Source organism: Lupinus angustifolius, unplaced genomic scaffold, assembly GCF_001865875.1.
Source record: "Lupinus angustifolius cultivar Tanjil unplaced genomic scaffold, LupAngTanjil_v1.0 Scaffold_5_181, whole genome shotgun sequence".
NCBI lineage: Eukaryota > Viridiplantae > Streptophyta > Magnoliopsida > Fabales > Fabaceae > Lupinus > Lupinus angustifolius.
This window is the reverse complement of record NW_017717392.1, coordinates 5738-19754: the sequence shown is the minus strand read 5'-3', so window position 1 is coordinate 19754 and position 14017 is coordinate 5738. Positions and strand designations below refer to the sequence as shown.

Below are 14017 nucleotides of genomic sequence, written 5' to 3'. Positions count from 1 at the left end.
GTCATTGCTTGCATCTTGCCTGATATAGTACGAGATGAGAGGGGATGCTTATTGAACGTCCCCAACATCAGATGATATAGGTTGTTCAATTTGTAATCGCTTGCATCCTACTAGATGTAGTACCAAACAGTAGAGAATGTATCATTAAATGTCTTCACCTTATTGAAAAACATGCATTCGTTCTTGCTTTAGAAGTGACCTTATGAGTCCTTTCTAGTTGGGAGGCAAGTTTCATTTCATTATAATTAAATGTTTAAATAATGCATGAAATACATAAGGATAACAACTGATAACAAATACCCACTACATGTTCTACACACTACGAATTTTACTCGTATTTGTATGGGTATCTGCTTGTAGGTTTTAGGGGTATCCTCGGATAGAAGGGTACATACAAGAATATACTAGGTGTTTTAAATTGATATTATAGGTGTTATTTTTTGTATACTTTGTGTGTCAGGAAACAAGAACCAAAACAACATTACTTCAAAAAAGTATGTTATGTACACTAACAAATTAAATCACAAAAATTTAAAAATTCAAATTCTACAATATACTAAAGTATTTTTCTATATTGTGTATACATGCATACACAAGTACCACTATACCCTTACTCAATGTATATTTTATTGATAATTTGAAGAATTAGTTTCTAAAACTTGTAGGTACCTATTTATGACTTATGTTTGTGCTCGTATATATTTTAGCCGCAAGTATCCATAGGTTCGAGTTCTTTGCAACCCCTACAAATACATACTATATTTTCCTATTACCAACAATTAATATAAAAATCTTTTAATAATGCACAATTAAGTAAGAGTAGAGATCAATTTACACCTAAATTAAATTACATCAATTACACTTATTATTAACCATCATCTAAAATGAATCTAACGATATATTACAGGTGAGATATTTTTTACTTTATCTTTCCTCCAATCAGCAATTAATATTTATCTTTCCTCAAACCAACAATTAATGTTTTCTATTATTTATTCTTTAACAAAATCACTATTATTTTTTTTAATTTTGTATTTCTCTTTCCTCCAATAACATTAGAGATGGCAAAATAGGCTGCCCGACACGTTTAGCTTGGGCCCACAAATGCCCGCAAAAATTTAAGCAGGCGCGAGCATGCTGGTATTGGTTAATGGACAAAATTCAATACCCTGCCCGTTTTAAAACGGGCCAACGGACTAGCGGGTGGCCCACGGGCATTGTTGAATAATTAAAATAAATAAATAATCCATATAATAAATGAAATTAAATTGAATAAAGTAGTTGAAAATAAAAAATTAATGGACATTAGAGATGGCAAAATAGGCTGCCCGACCCGTTTTATCCTGCGCCCGCAAATGCCCGCAAAAATTTAAGCGGGCGCGAGCATGCCCGTATTGGTTAATGGACAAAATTCAATACTCTGCCCGTTTTAAAACGGGCCAACGGACTAGTGGGTGGCCCACGGGCATTGTTGAATAATTAAAATAAATAAATAATTCATATAATAAATGAAATTAAATTGAATAATGTAGTTGAAGATAAAAAATTAACAAATTTTTTGATATTTTATATGAAGTTTAACAAAACACATTAGATAACAATTTTTTTAGAGATTAAAAATCACATTACATCATAACTTATTTAAAAAAATTTACTTTTTCTTTAAATTATGTTTATGGGCCGCCCACACGCCCAACAGAAATGCCCGCAAACTTGGCGAGCAAAACGGACCGGGCAAAACAGGAAAATAGGCAAATTTTGTATGTCCTACCCGCAAAAAATGCGAGCTATGCGAGCGTGCCCGCCAGCAATACCCATTTTGCCATTTCTAAATAACATGTTGTATCCTAAAATATGTGTTTTATGAGTTGTTCATCTCTCCCCTCCTTTCCATTTATGCTTATCAATTTGTTTAAAACTTAATGTTGGTAGTAAAAAAAACTAATCTTTCTAAGCCAAAAACCACCAACTTTGAATCAAACCTTTTCAAAATACAAAATCCATTCATGCATGTTTTACCTGTAAAAACTTTTCCTTTATAGCACTAATTAGCAAGACATAATACACTTGAGTTATATATGGTATAACTTGTGTAATTGTAAATTTAAAAGAGAAAACACACTTGCACAAGCATTGCGTATGATTGATCTGCAACGTGCTTTGAAGTAATACAAAAAAGTTGAGAAAAGCCAAAATTTTCTAAAAAAGGATTATGTGATTTTGTTAAATAATTCTTAGTAGGAAACATTAATTGTTGGTTGGAGGAATGAGAAATATTAATTGTTGGTTGAAGGAAAAAGAAACTAAAAAAATATCTCATTTAATATATATGTACCTTTAGATTTATCTTAGATCAATGGTTAATAATAAGTGTAATTTGTATAATTTAGTTTAGTTAGAAACTGATTCCTCCTTATTAAGTAAATATTTTATTATAATTAATAATTAATATCAAACCAAAATAACTAATAAAAAATCTATGTATTCGTTAATAATAAATTACTTAAATCTATATATTTTAATAAATCACATTATATATAGAGGAAAGATCGTGAGAATTCATATACATCTTTTCTTTATATCACCTTTTGAATGGTCATTATATGTCAATCCTATTACTTAAAATTCTTTTTATAAAAATAAGAATAAGAATAATGTTAAAGATATAAGAAGGGGTATAAGTATTTATTTCTTTGTGATAAGTCACTTTTATTCTTTAATATAATTAAAATACATCTAACCAATCAAAATGTTTTGTACCCACAATTATGTAGATTTAATTTTCTTATTGTAAATAAGAGTAAGATAAACAATTACTATACAAAAAGAAAAAAAATGTTTGTTTTCCCTTTTGTAAATAAATTATTAAAAGAAATAAACAAAAAAACTAAGATATAAATTAGTTCATGTAATTATTAAAGATAATATTTTAATATGATGGAAAAAACACTAGTATTTTTCCTAATTCATATTGACTTAGGAGAACTTTGGTATAATACTCAATTTTTCAAATTTGGAAATTTAGAAAAATAAATTTGCTATATTTTGACCTCAACAAAAATATAATGACAATACCAAATTAGTCAAAAATGCAGGAATTTCAGTGGAAGGATCTTAATTATAAATGGGGTCCGCACATATAGTTAACTATATTAGGACATCTATAGTTGGATAATTTCAACAACAAAAAAGGAAAATAATTATGAATTTAATATGTTTGAATTAATAGTATAAAGATTTTTATATAGTTAATATATTATTTATATTAATTTTTTGAAAAGTTAATAATATTAAAATATAGATGTAGATAAATATTTTTTTTTGTCAATAAATTATAAATATTTATGTTTGCAGTTCCATTGCAGGAGATGGTGCAACCTGGCATACTCTATCTCTGCATGCTCTCTTATCTCACCTTAAACCCTTCATCATTCAATTGATTCCACACTTCCCATTTCTCAATCATTTCACTTTCACATTCTATTTTCTCACATCATTCAACTCCTGTGTGTTTTCTGAAAGATCTATTCATTCCTTTTTTTCACATACCCAGAAATTAAAGTTTGAAACTTTGAAATGAAAGTGTCACTCAAAGATTCAGAGAAATTAATTTGGGAACAGATGAGAACCCCAACTTCTAGTTCCGCCACACATTGCAAAACCTTACCAAAGCTTCTACTTTTACTCATTCTATTCGTTTCTCTCACTTACGTTGTCTACACGCTCAAGCTCGTCTCAACTTCACGCGCCTGTAACAACGATTCCCCTTTCTTAACAAACACCTTAGTAACCTCCAATATCAATGCCACCGCCACCTCCACCGTTCTCCGGCGAGAATCTCGAGAAACTCTCCGAACGGAGCTCCGGCATGTGGTGTTCGGAATCGCTGCATCGGCGAAGCTTTGGGAGCAGAGAAGGAACTACATCAAGCTATGGTACAAGCCGAAAACGATGCGAGGCGTGGTATGGCTCGATGAAAACGTGAACACCACCACCGCCACCAGCAACAACAACACGGAGTCTCTGCCGCCGGTGAAGATCTCCGGCGACACGTCACGGTTTTCATACACAAACCGGCAAGGACACCGTTCCGCGATTCGGATCTCGAGGATCGTGTCAGAGACTCTTGAATTAGGGTTAAGAGATGTTCGTTGGTTCGTGATGGGAGATGATGATACAATTTTTGTAACAGAAAATTTGTTAAGGATTCTAAGGAAATATGATCATAATGAATTTTATTACATTGGAAGCCAATCAGAGAGTCATTTACAGAACATATTTTTCTCTTATGGAATGGCTTATGGTGGTGGTGGTTTTGCAATTAGTTACCCTTTGGCAAAAGCACTTCATAAAATGCAAGATCGTTGTATTCAAAGGTACCCTGGATTGTATGGTTCTGATGATAGAATGCATGCTTGTATGGCTGAACTCGGTGTTCCACTCACTAAGGAAATCGGTTTTCATCAGGTTAGTGAACTCAATCATTCTCTTTCAAATATTCCATTCCTAATAGCAATACTAGACTCGAAATGGATTAACGCCTTCTCTTTCTATCTCTTAATTAATTATTATTTGTTATCACGGTTTTCAATGTGATTTTTCATCATAAGTGTTTGTTTTTTTTGGGTCCATGGGGTGGGGCTTGATTTTTTTCAGTTTTGTCGCCATTGTTTTCAATTGATTTGGTGGGTGGTGCCTTTTCATTGCACTTTACTCTCCAAAATCATACTTTGATTAAGTTCATTTATTAAATTTGTTAAATGGTGATTAAAATGAAATTTCTCGCAATTGGTTATTTAATTCTAAGTCATTTTACTCCCAAACAAAATTCTAAGTCATTTTACTACCAAAAAAATTCTAAGTCATTTGCTAATAAATAGTTTATCTTAAGCATCTATTTACATATTTTATTTATTAATGGTGATTTTAGTGTAATTAATATAGTTTAAGTACATACTTTTTATAAAATATGTATTCAAGTAAAAAAAATGCCACTTCTTACTAATCTATGGTTTGGACACCAAATTCAATTACAAATAAATAACAAAAAGATTTTAGCCAAAAATTATAGATTTATTGGTTATAATTTCAATTTTATGTTTGGGACATTGTGGGGGCACTGCGAAGGGGTAAAAGCTGGAGGGTTCCATTTTGACTATAGTTGTCAGATAAGTTACCGGTATTTTGGCCCCAGGAAAGAAATGGGAGGATGATGCATTGATGCAACTAGTGTCGGTGCCCTCTGCATTATTATTTTTATTTCTGCTTTTTTGGCGCTATTGGATTAGACATCAATGACTCCCGCATTCAATTTTTAGGGGCTTTATTGATTAAAAAATATAAATCATAAATTTTACTGTTTCCGAGGAAAAATAAAAGAAATAGACTTTGTGTCTTAATATTCCAAATAAGTTACTTCTTTATACCAAATAAAATTTATGACATGTTTTGTTTTATGGGAGAATGAATTATATGGTGTTAAACTCATTTATATGATTCTTTTACTTAGCCCATGAAAGAACATTTTAGTCAAGAGATAAAGAATCTCCGACACTATTATATGTTTAATGTTCTAAGAAGTCCAGATTAGAATGTATAGAGTAGAATGAAGTGCATTCTTTAGTATGACTAAGTCCATTATAAGATATGAATTGAAAATTAGAAGGGCATAATCTAGCGTTTGAATTTTGAAAGGACTAAAATATATTTTTTATAAATTATTAAGAATTTTTAACCTTTCAAGAAATTAAAAAACATTTTTAGCATATTGATTTTAGAGTGTGGTTGGTGGAAAACTTGATGCTTATGCGTTAACTTTTCAAATTAATATTGGTTTCAAAATTTTGACTTTATGTATAAATGTAAAGCTCTAAGTGGAGGCAATGTTTGGTACTTTTACATTTTGAATAAACTATTTATGCTTGGAGTAGTTAGCTGGTCCAAAATTATGCAAGCAATTTGGCAACTAGATGATAAAGCATATTGTTTTCCCCTCGAACTTGATAGTGCATTCTGAAAAGCAGAGACATTGTTAATGGTTATCTTCTGGATGAAAATCTGTAGATATTTTATTTCATTTTGTTGAATAAAGCAGTAAAGTAATGCTATTTTTCTTTGACAATCAGTATAGTCCAGCATGCTTGCATACACTAACATCCATTGGTTTATTGAAACAGTATGATGTGTATGGGAACCTGTTTGGTCTTCTGGCTGCTCATCCCGTGACTCCATTGGTCTCATTGCACCACCTTGACGTGGTTGAGCCGATCTTCCCCAATATGACTCGGATAGAAGCCCTTCAACAACTTACCATACCGATGAAGCTTGATTCGGCAGGGCTCATGCAACAATCCATCTGCTATGACAAGTCAAAGAGCTGGACCATTTCTGTTTCATGGGGTTTTGCTGTTCAGATATTTCGTGGTGTGTTTTCGCCCCGGGAGATGGAAATGCCTTCGCGAACTTTCTTGAATTGGTATAAAAGAGCAGATTACACTGCATATGCATTCAACACGCGTCCGGTTAGCCGAAACCCTTGCCAGAAGCCTTTTGTGTTTTACTTTACAAAGGCAAAGTTCAACTCTACAGTGCAAGAGATTGTGAGTGAATATGACCGGCATCGTGTCCCTCACCCAGAATGCCGGTGGAAGATGGATGATCCTTCTTCTTTTGATAAAGTGGTGGTATATAAGAAGCCAGATCACCATCTATGGGATAGAGTAAGTTCTTGTCACTAATATTATGCTATCACATATGAGGATGTTGTTACAATTCTATCCTATTAATGTTTATTGGTAATGTTAGAGTTGGTTTATAATAGAACATTATGACGTTGTTCAATCTATGTAGCCAACTATACTTAGTGGGATTAAGGTTTGATTGTTGTTGGTAATGTCATACTTGGAACTACAGTGCATGCATATTACTCACCTGCTAACCTGGTGTGACTGATTTTTAAGTTCAAGTTCTAACATTCAAAATCTTAGCAAAATTTAATGGTTTAGTGTCACTAGCAAATAAGTTCTTAGGGCATCCACATCCCCAACCTTAAAAGAGAGTCTTAGATAGAGTCTTAGCATAAGACCTGATCTTAGGTGCAATTTGGCTGTAGTGAGTCTTACCAAAATTGCCTTTTACCCCCATTGTGGTACAAGAGTTTTAGCAATATGAAGTGAAGTCTTAATGATACGTAGTTGAGTATTAGAGAGTGAAATGTTGATGTGGCAAAACTTACAACTCTTAGAATATGTTCGCGAGTTGAGTTTTGAAGTGAAGAAAAATAGAAGACTCCAAATTCATCTCATAAATGTATTTCAATTTTCATGGCTCTCATACCTTTCTCTTTCTACTATTATCCTCGAAAATAGATCCATCGAGGCATGAGTGCCCTATAAATACATGGTACAACTACGTGAGGTGTATTATGCACATCACATCATTATTAATAGACAACTAACATAATTATTAATCTTAATTGACCACAAGAATATTTGACATTAGATTTATGCAATAATTTTTCAACACTAGGATACATTGTTTGGAAATTGATTAGGATTTCTTTTGATATATGTATTTGGCAGGCACCAAGAAGAAATTGTTGCAGAGTAATGAACTCAAACAAGAAAGGAACCATGGTGATAGATGTGGGTATGTGCAAGGAAGGTGAGGTAAGTGAAACCTAGTTGTAAAATGCCACTGATGTATCATCATGTTATGTCGTGGAGTTTCGTATATGCTTATTTGTTTATTGTTTATTTATTGCATAACTCCCTTAGTGAAATTTTGTTACTTTTCTCTATCATGGGCAAATATTTCACTGAAATGGGGGTAGTAATAGGTTTGTGAAAGAAGGTCCATTGCCAAAAGCTATTTGTAATTTTAAACAAAAATGTACATTGAATGTAGAGGGGAAAGTTTGACTTATTATTATTCCTTCATGAAGATAAATCCTTAAGATATGTGCTTAATGTGTCAATCTACAATTTTCACATACTATAATCATGCTTTCTTCTTGGAACATAAATTCTTGTTCTTATTATGGTCATGGTAATCTTAACTAACTTGTTATTGCTAATTATGGATTATGTTAAACTTTAATAAGGTAAATTTATGTCACCAAAATAATGTACCCAGATAAGAAAAAATCAAAATTTCTAGAAATGTTTCGAAAAGTAGAATCATTACTTTCACGTGTTTTTTTGCTATAATCATGAGAAAAAGTTCAGGTGATAAACTCTTTAGCTGCTAGCTGAAAGAACAGTCTCTTTCATGGACAAGATCTAAGAAATAGTTTATACATCTCTCTCTCTATATATATTGTAAAATAGAGTTAAATTTTCTTTAAAATTAATGAGGTAAAGGAGTTTCATAACATTAAGTTTTGAATATTTACTCTATACTGACAAAATGTTGTTTCTTCTTGCCTTACCCACTATTTGTGTTGAATTTGAAAACTAGTAATTGAATCACATGAAGAAGCAAACATCATAAAATATTGAGTGGAATATATATATATATAGATGCAATATTTGTACACTGAAGGTGCAATATCTGTGCATTATTACTGTAATATTCATTATTACTGTAATATTCACCGTTCATTTGTATCATTTTTATTTGAGAGACAATAATAATTAAAAATGAATGGTGAATGATGTAGTGACAGTATAAATATTTTTTACACTATGAGTATATATATCTTTTAATCATGGACTTTTAAGAGAACAACCAGAGTAGTGGGTTTCAAAGAATTGTTTTTACACCATAAAATTGAAATTGATGAAGATTTAAAAAAAAAAGTGATAGAACCTCTTTCATGTAGTTCTCTATGGGTTTGACAAGAGAAGAGAGAATGAATAAGATAGTATATCATATCTTATTGCATTCACAAGAGTTTGATGAGCCATATGATAGTACTATCATGTTAGTCCTTCCTATCATACGGGTCTATTCTATCATTTTGATCTAGTATATTTTTCTATATAATTTGAGTTAAAAATGAACAAAATAAGATACCTATCTTATTCTTGTATTTCTCTATTTTAACTATCAATAATGTATGTTTTTCTGTTCTTAGTAGTCCATTATTTTATTTTTCCTTTATATGTTTTTTCCTACCGCCTGTTTCTTATCAACTAAATCGCATGAAGAACTTGGTGCTTTTTGTTACAGATAATGAAATACCCCAACATTCATGAGGTTTTTTCCTCACCTAATACTTAATACTCATCCCATGACATTAGCAAAGACATGAATGTATTAATTTTATGAGATAAAGTGGACCATTGCCATTGAAGATTGGTAACCTGATTATCCATTCATGTTATAGGAAAACAATTATGTGCACGCTTGGCCCAACAAATTTCCGAGTTTTGATCAATAAAATGAAATAATTATAAACTGGTCCCGTTTTTAGAATAAATATTTTATGCTTTAACGTTCTTTTTTAAAAAAAATAGAATTGAGGATAAATAATATACATATTTATCATACAAGTAAACTAGTACAACTTTTTGTTCGGTGCACAAGAGAATATTTTCTTGATACAATCAAGAATAGGTATAAAAAAGAATATGAAATAGTCAAAAATGTCATTTTTTTTCTTTTTCCACCAACGACACCCACTCCCCCACACATTTTCTTCTTTCTCTTGTATCTATCTTCAACTTTTAAAATGCAAAATTTTGGAGAGGTAGACCCTATTTTATAAATTAGACGTTAGCAAGGATAATGGGGTTTTGCTTTCAATCAAACATTATGTTGATAAAATCTTGATTTTTTTTAAATATATCAAAGTCAAGGAAGCTTAGCTATGATTTTTCATGAATATTCTAGTTGATCTTTTGCTAAATCGAGTATGTTAGTGTCATAGGAAGTTTTATTTATGCATAGACTAGATTTTTATTTTCTATTATTACTAGGCTTTTAAGGTATTAATCATTAGAAAGCAATTGGAGGAATTCTAGAATACCTTAAGAAAACCACACATATAAGATTTTCAAATGAAAAGCTACCAGGGATTATAATAATAAGATCTGATGTGAATATAGGTTTTGTCTAAATCTCACCATATACAGAAAATGTTAAAGAAGTTTGTTGACCTTGATTATCAATATGTAGTGTTGTTATTTACTTTGATAATAATATTAATTCAGTACTAAATAAAAGTTGTCCTATAGCACAACTTCAATATTCAAAAGTCAAAAGTAATTGGATGTTTAATATATGTGATAACATCCACCATTTGACTAGACATTGCATATGATGTAAGTAGTATATAAATAATCCAAGCAACCATGAGTAGCATGTTATCCAAAAGAGTACTAAAATATTTGAAGGAGACAATAAGCACATTTGCTGTCCCATACTTTGTGCCACTTTATGTACCATGAGTTTATGATTTGTTAGAAAAATATTTAACAATTAAATTTTAACTTAAATATATTTTTTATGACCAATCACATGCCCATGGGACATGGAGTGACACAAAGTATGGGACAGCAGATGTGTACCCATAAATTATAGGTTGAACTATAATAGGCATCCTTTTGTATTAGAAGGTGCACAAATGCTAGTTGGTTGACCTACATGCACATAAGACTATGCTACAACAAGTGATTGGGCCTTCACACGTGGTGGGGATGCTATTTCTTGGGATCGAAGAAAACAACATGCAATGTCGACTACATTGTGCCTATCGAATTCATAACATTGGTAGTAGGAAACAAAGAAGTTGAATGACTTAGATATTTGTTGTATGAGATACTTATTTGGTCGAAGCCAATAACAACAATATTTGTACATTATGATAGTCGACCAACACCATCAAAAGGTGTATAATTAATCATATAATGGGATGTTCAACACATTGGACTAAGGTATAATTGTGTAAAATATTTGACTATAAATGGAATAACAGTCAAAATCTTTCTTAAAATAGAGTAGAATCTTGCATATCATTTTAACAAAAGGATTGAAAATGGAATGTTGTTGAAAACATCATTAGGGATGAGACTCAAACAAATATTTATATGATAAAAAATGGTGGAAATCTGACTCACTTTTGAGTAGCATCAAATCTTGATTTCATTAGATCAAAGTATGGGAGTGATTGCAAGTACTTCACACATGCATAGTCAAGGTTTACAAGTACTTAAAAACCATAAGGACATAAAGGAAAGATAATAATGTATCTTCTGGTATAAGAAGATAAGTTATCTTCCCAGCTAATAAAATCATGACATATGATATATTTAATTATTTTCTACAAAAATATTTCTAAAACTAAACCAAACATTACATATATCATACTTTTACTAGCTGGAGGAAATAAATCATCTCCTCGTATGAAGAAATACTTTATTCTCTAAAGGAAAATAGTGAGTCTTTTCTTTTAATTAAAATGTAACATATATGAAAAATCTTTTAGGAAGGTCGGTGTCTCTACTTTGAGGTGGGCATAAATATGTAAGTTCTTATAAAAAGAGGTGGGCATAAACATGTAACCACCAGCTATTTATTGTCATTTTTACAATATTCTTTTCATAAGTAAACTACAAATATATTCAATCCAAAAGAAGAATTCTATTTTTCACTTGATTTTTGTGTGACTCCATTGGTCTCATTGCACCACCTTGACGTGGTCGAGCCAATCTTCCCCAACATGACTCGAATAGAAGCCATTCAACAACTTACCATACCAATAAAGCTTGACTCAGCAATCCTCATGCTGCAATCCATCTGCTATGACAAATCAAAGAGTTGGATCATTTTCGTTTCATGGGGTTTTGCAGTTCAGATATTTCGTGGTGTGTTTTTGCCCCGGGAGATGGAAATGTCATCGCAAACTTTCTTGAATTGGTATGAAAGGGAAAATTACACTGCAAATGCATTCAACATGCATCCGTTTAGCCGAAACCCTTGCTAGAAGCCTTTTGTGTTTTACTTTACAAAGGCAAAATTCAATTCTACAACACAAGAGATTGTGAGTGAATATGACAAGCATCGTGTCCCTCACCCAAAATGTCGGTGGAAGATGGATGATCCTTTTTTGTTGTTGATAAAGTGGTGGTATACAAGAAGCCAAATCATCATTAATGGGATCGAGTAAGTTTGTGTCACTAATATTATGCTACCACATATGAGGAATGTTATTAACAATTCTACCCTACTAATGCTAATTGGTAATGTCAGAATTGATTTATGATAGAACATCGTAACGTCATTCGATTCAGGTAGCAAACCCTACTTATTGATTTAGATTTGGTTGTTGTTAGTAATGTCAAAGTTGGAATTATACATGCATATTACTCACCTGCTAACCTATTTTGACTGCTTTTAAGTTCAAGTTCTAACATTCAATATCTTAGCAAAATGTAATGGTTTAGTGTCACTAGCTGTTGGGAACAAGCGAACAATCAAATAGTAAATAGTACACAGAGAAGAGAATAACACAAAAGATTTAGTAACGAGGTTCGGCCAATTGTGCCTACGTCCCCGGGAGCGTTGAGCGGCTACCACTATATATTATTAGAGAATTAGGATTAGTGTTTAACTATTATTCTCCTTGTTACATTAGGTTTACGGAACATAAATATATAGTCATCTACCCCAACCTCTTTACATCAGCCCAAGCCCATAACTTGTATTGTTGTTATCTAGAGATATGAGTCATTGCACAACAATCTCCACCTTGGCGAATATCATCAATCTCCATCTTCCGTCATTGGGTTGGGGGCGCTCCATAGTCCAGCATCAGTAAATGTTCAACAAGCTCAGACAATGCCTGAATTTGTCCACAGTAACCAATTTGGTTAGCATATCAGCTGCATTTTCTGAAGTGTGAACCTTCTGCAATAGTATCTACTCACAAGCTACCAACTCTCTGATCTTGTGAAATCTCACATCAATATGTTTGGTCCTAGCATGATACACCCGGTTCTTTGCCAAGGAGATAGCACTCTGACTGTCGCAATGCAGCAAAACTCTATCTTGCTCAATGCCTAACTCATTTACCAACCCCATAAGCCATAAGGCTTTCTTAGAAGCTTCACCAGCTGCCATGTACTCTGCTTCAGTTGTGGACATAGCAACAACAGACTGAACTGATGATCTCCACATAATTGGTCCACCTGCAAGGGTGAAGACAAACCCCGTTGTGGACCTTCTATCATCCAAGTCTCCTGCATAGTCCGAATCAACATAACCAATAACTGAAGTCTTACTCTGTTGGATGCCAAACATGATACCGAGACCTGTAGTCCCCTTCAAATATCTGAAAATCCAGTTGACTGCTTCCAAATGCTGCTTCCCTGGTTTCGACATGTACTTGCATACTTGACTAACTACTTATGCCAACTCCGGTCTAGTACAAACCATAACATACATCAAGCAACCTACTGCACTGGCATATGGAACCTTTGACATGTAATTCTTCTCTTCATATGTCTTTGGACACTGATCTAGGGAGAGCTTGAAGCGATTTACCAATGAAGTGCTCACTACTTTAGCATTGCTCATATCAAATCTTTCTAAGATCTTTTCAACATAGCTTTGCTGGGAGAGCCATAGTTCTAGCTCCCCTATCTCTGTGAATCTCCATCCCAAGAATCTTCATAGCAGCCCCTAAATATTTCATGTCAAACTCCTTACCTAGCATGACTTTCAGATCATTGATATCACTCAAATGATTAGCAGCAATCAACATAAAGCAATAGAAAAATAAAAGAACCATCATCAAGACTTCTGACATAAACACAACAATCATACTCACAGCGCTTATAACCAATCTTCAACATATAAGGGTCAAACCGCTTGTACCACTGTCTGGGAGACTGCTTCAACCCATATAGAGACTTCTTCAACTTGCAAACCAAGTGATTATGTCCAGCTGCACTGAACCCCTCTGGTTGTGTCATGTAAATTTTCTCCTCTAATTCACCATGGAGAAAGGCAGTCTTCACATCCATCTGTTCTAAGTGCATATCCCGGCTGGCTACCAAGGCAAGCACTGCCCTGA

General features: G+C 32.8%; 1 protein-coding gene across 1 annotated transcript; it reads left to right on the top strand.

Moving 5' to 3' along the window:
* The first annotated feature begins 3362 nt into the window (after positions 1-3362).
* LOC109337380 lies at positions 3363-7958 on the top strand. Its single transcript, XM_019574344.1, has 3 exons — positions 3363-4467; positions 6177-6719; positions 7581-7958. Exons 1-3 carry the CDS (start codon positions 3577-3579, stop codon positions 7680-7682), a joined length of 1536 nt encoding a protein of 511 aa, XP_019429889.1. The 5' UTR covers positions 3363-3576; the 3' UTR covers positions 7683-7958.
* Positions 7959-14017: the final 6059 nt, after the last annotated feature.

Excerpts from the sequence above, each read along its gene's own strand:
- LOC109337380 (XM_019574344.1), top strand. The coding sequence starts at position 3,577 with ATGAAAGTGTCACTCAAAGATTCAGAGAAATTAATTTGGGAACAGATG. Across the intron at positions 4,468-6,176 it reads AGGAAATCGGTTTTCATCAG|TATGATGTGTATGGGAACCT; the intron begins GTTAGTGAACTC and ends TTATTGAAACAG. Across the intron at positions 6,720-7,580 it reads ATCACCATCTATGGGATAGA|GCACCAAGAAGAAATTGTTG; the intron begins GTAAGTTCTTGT and ends TGTATTTGGCAG.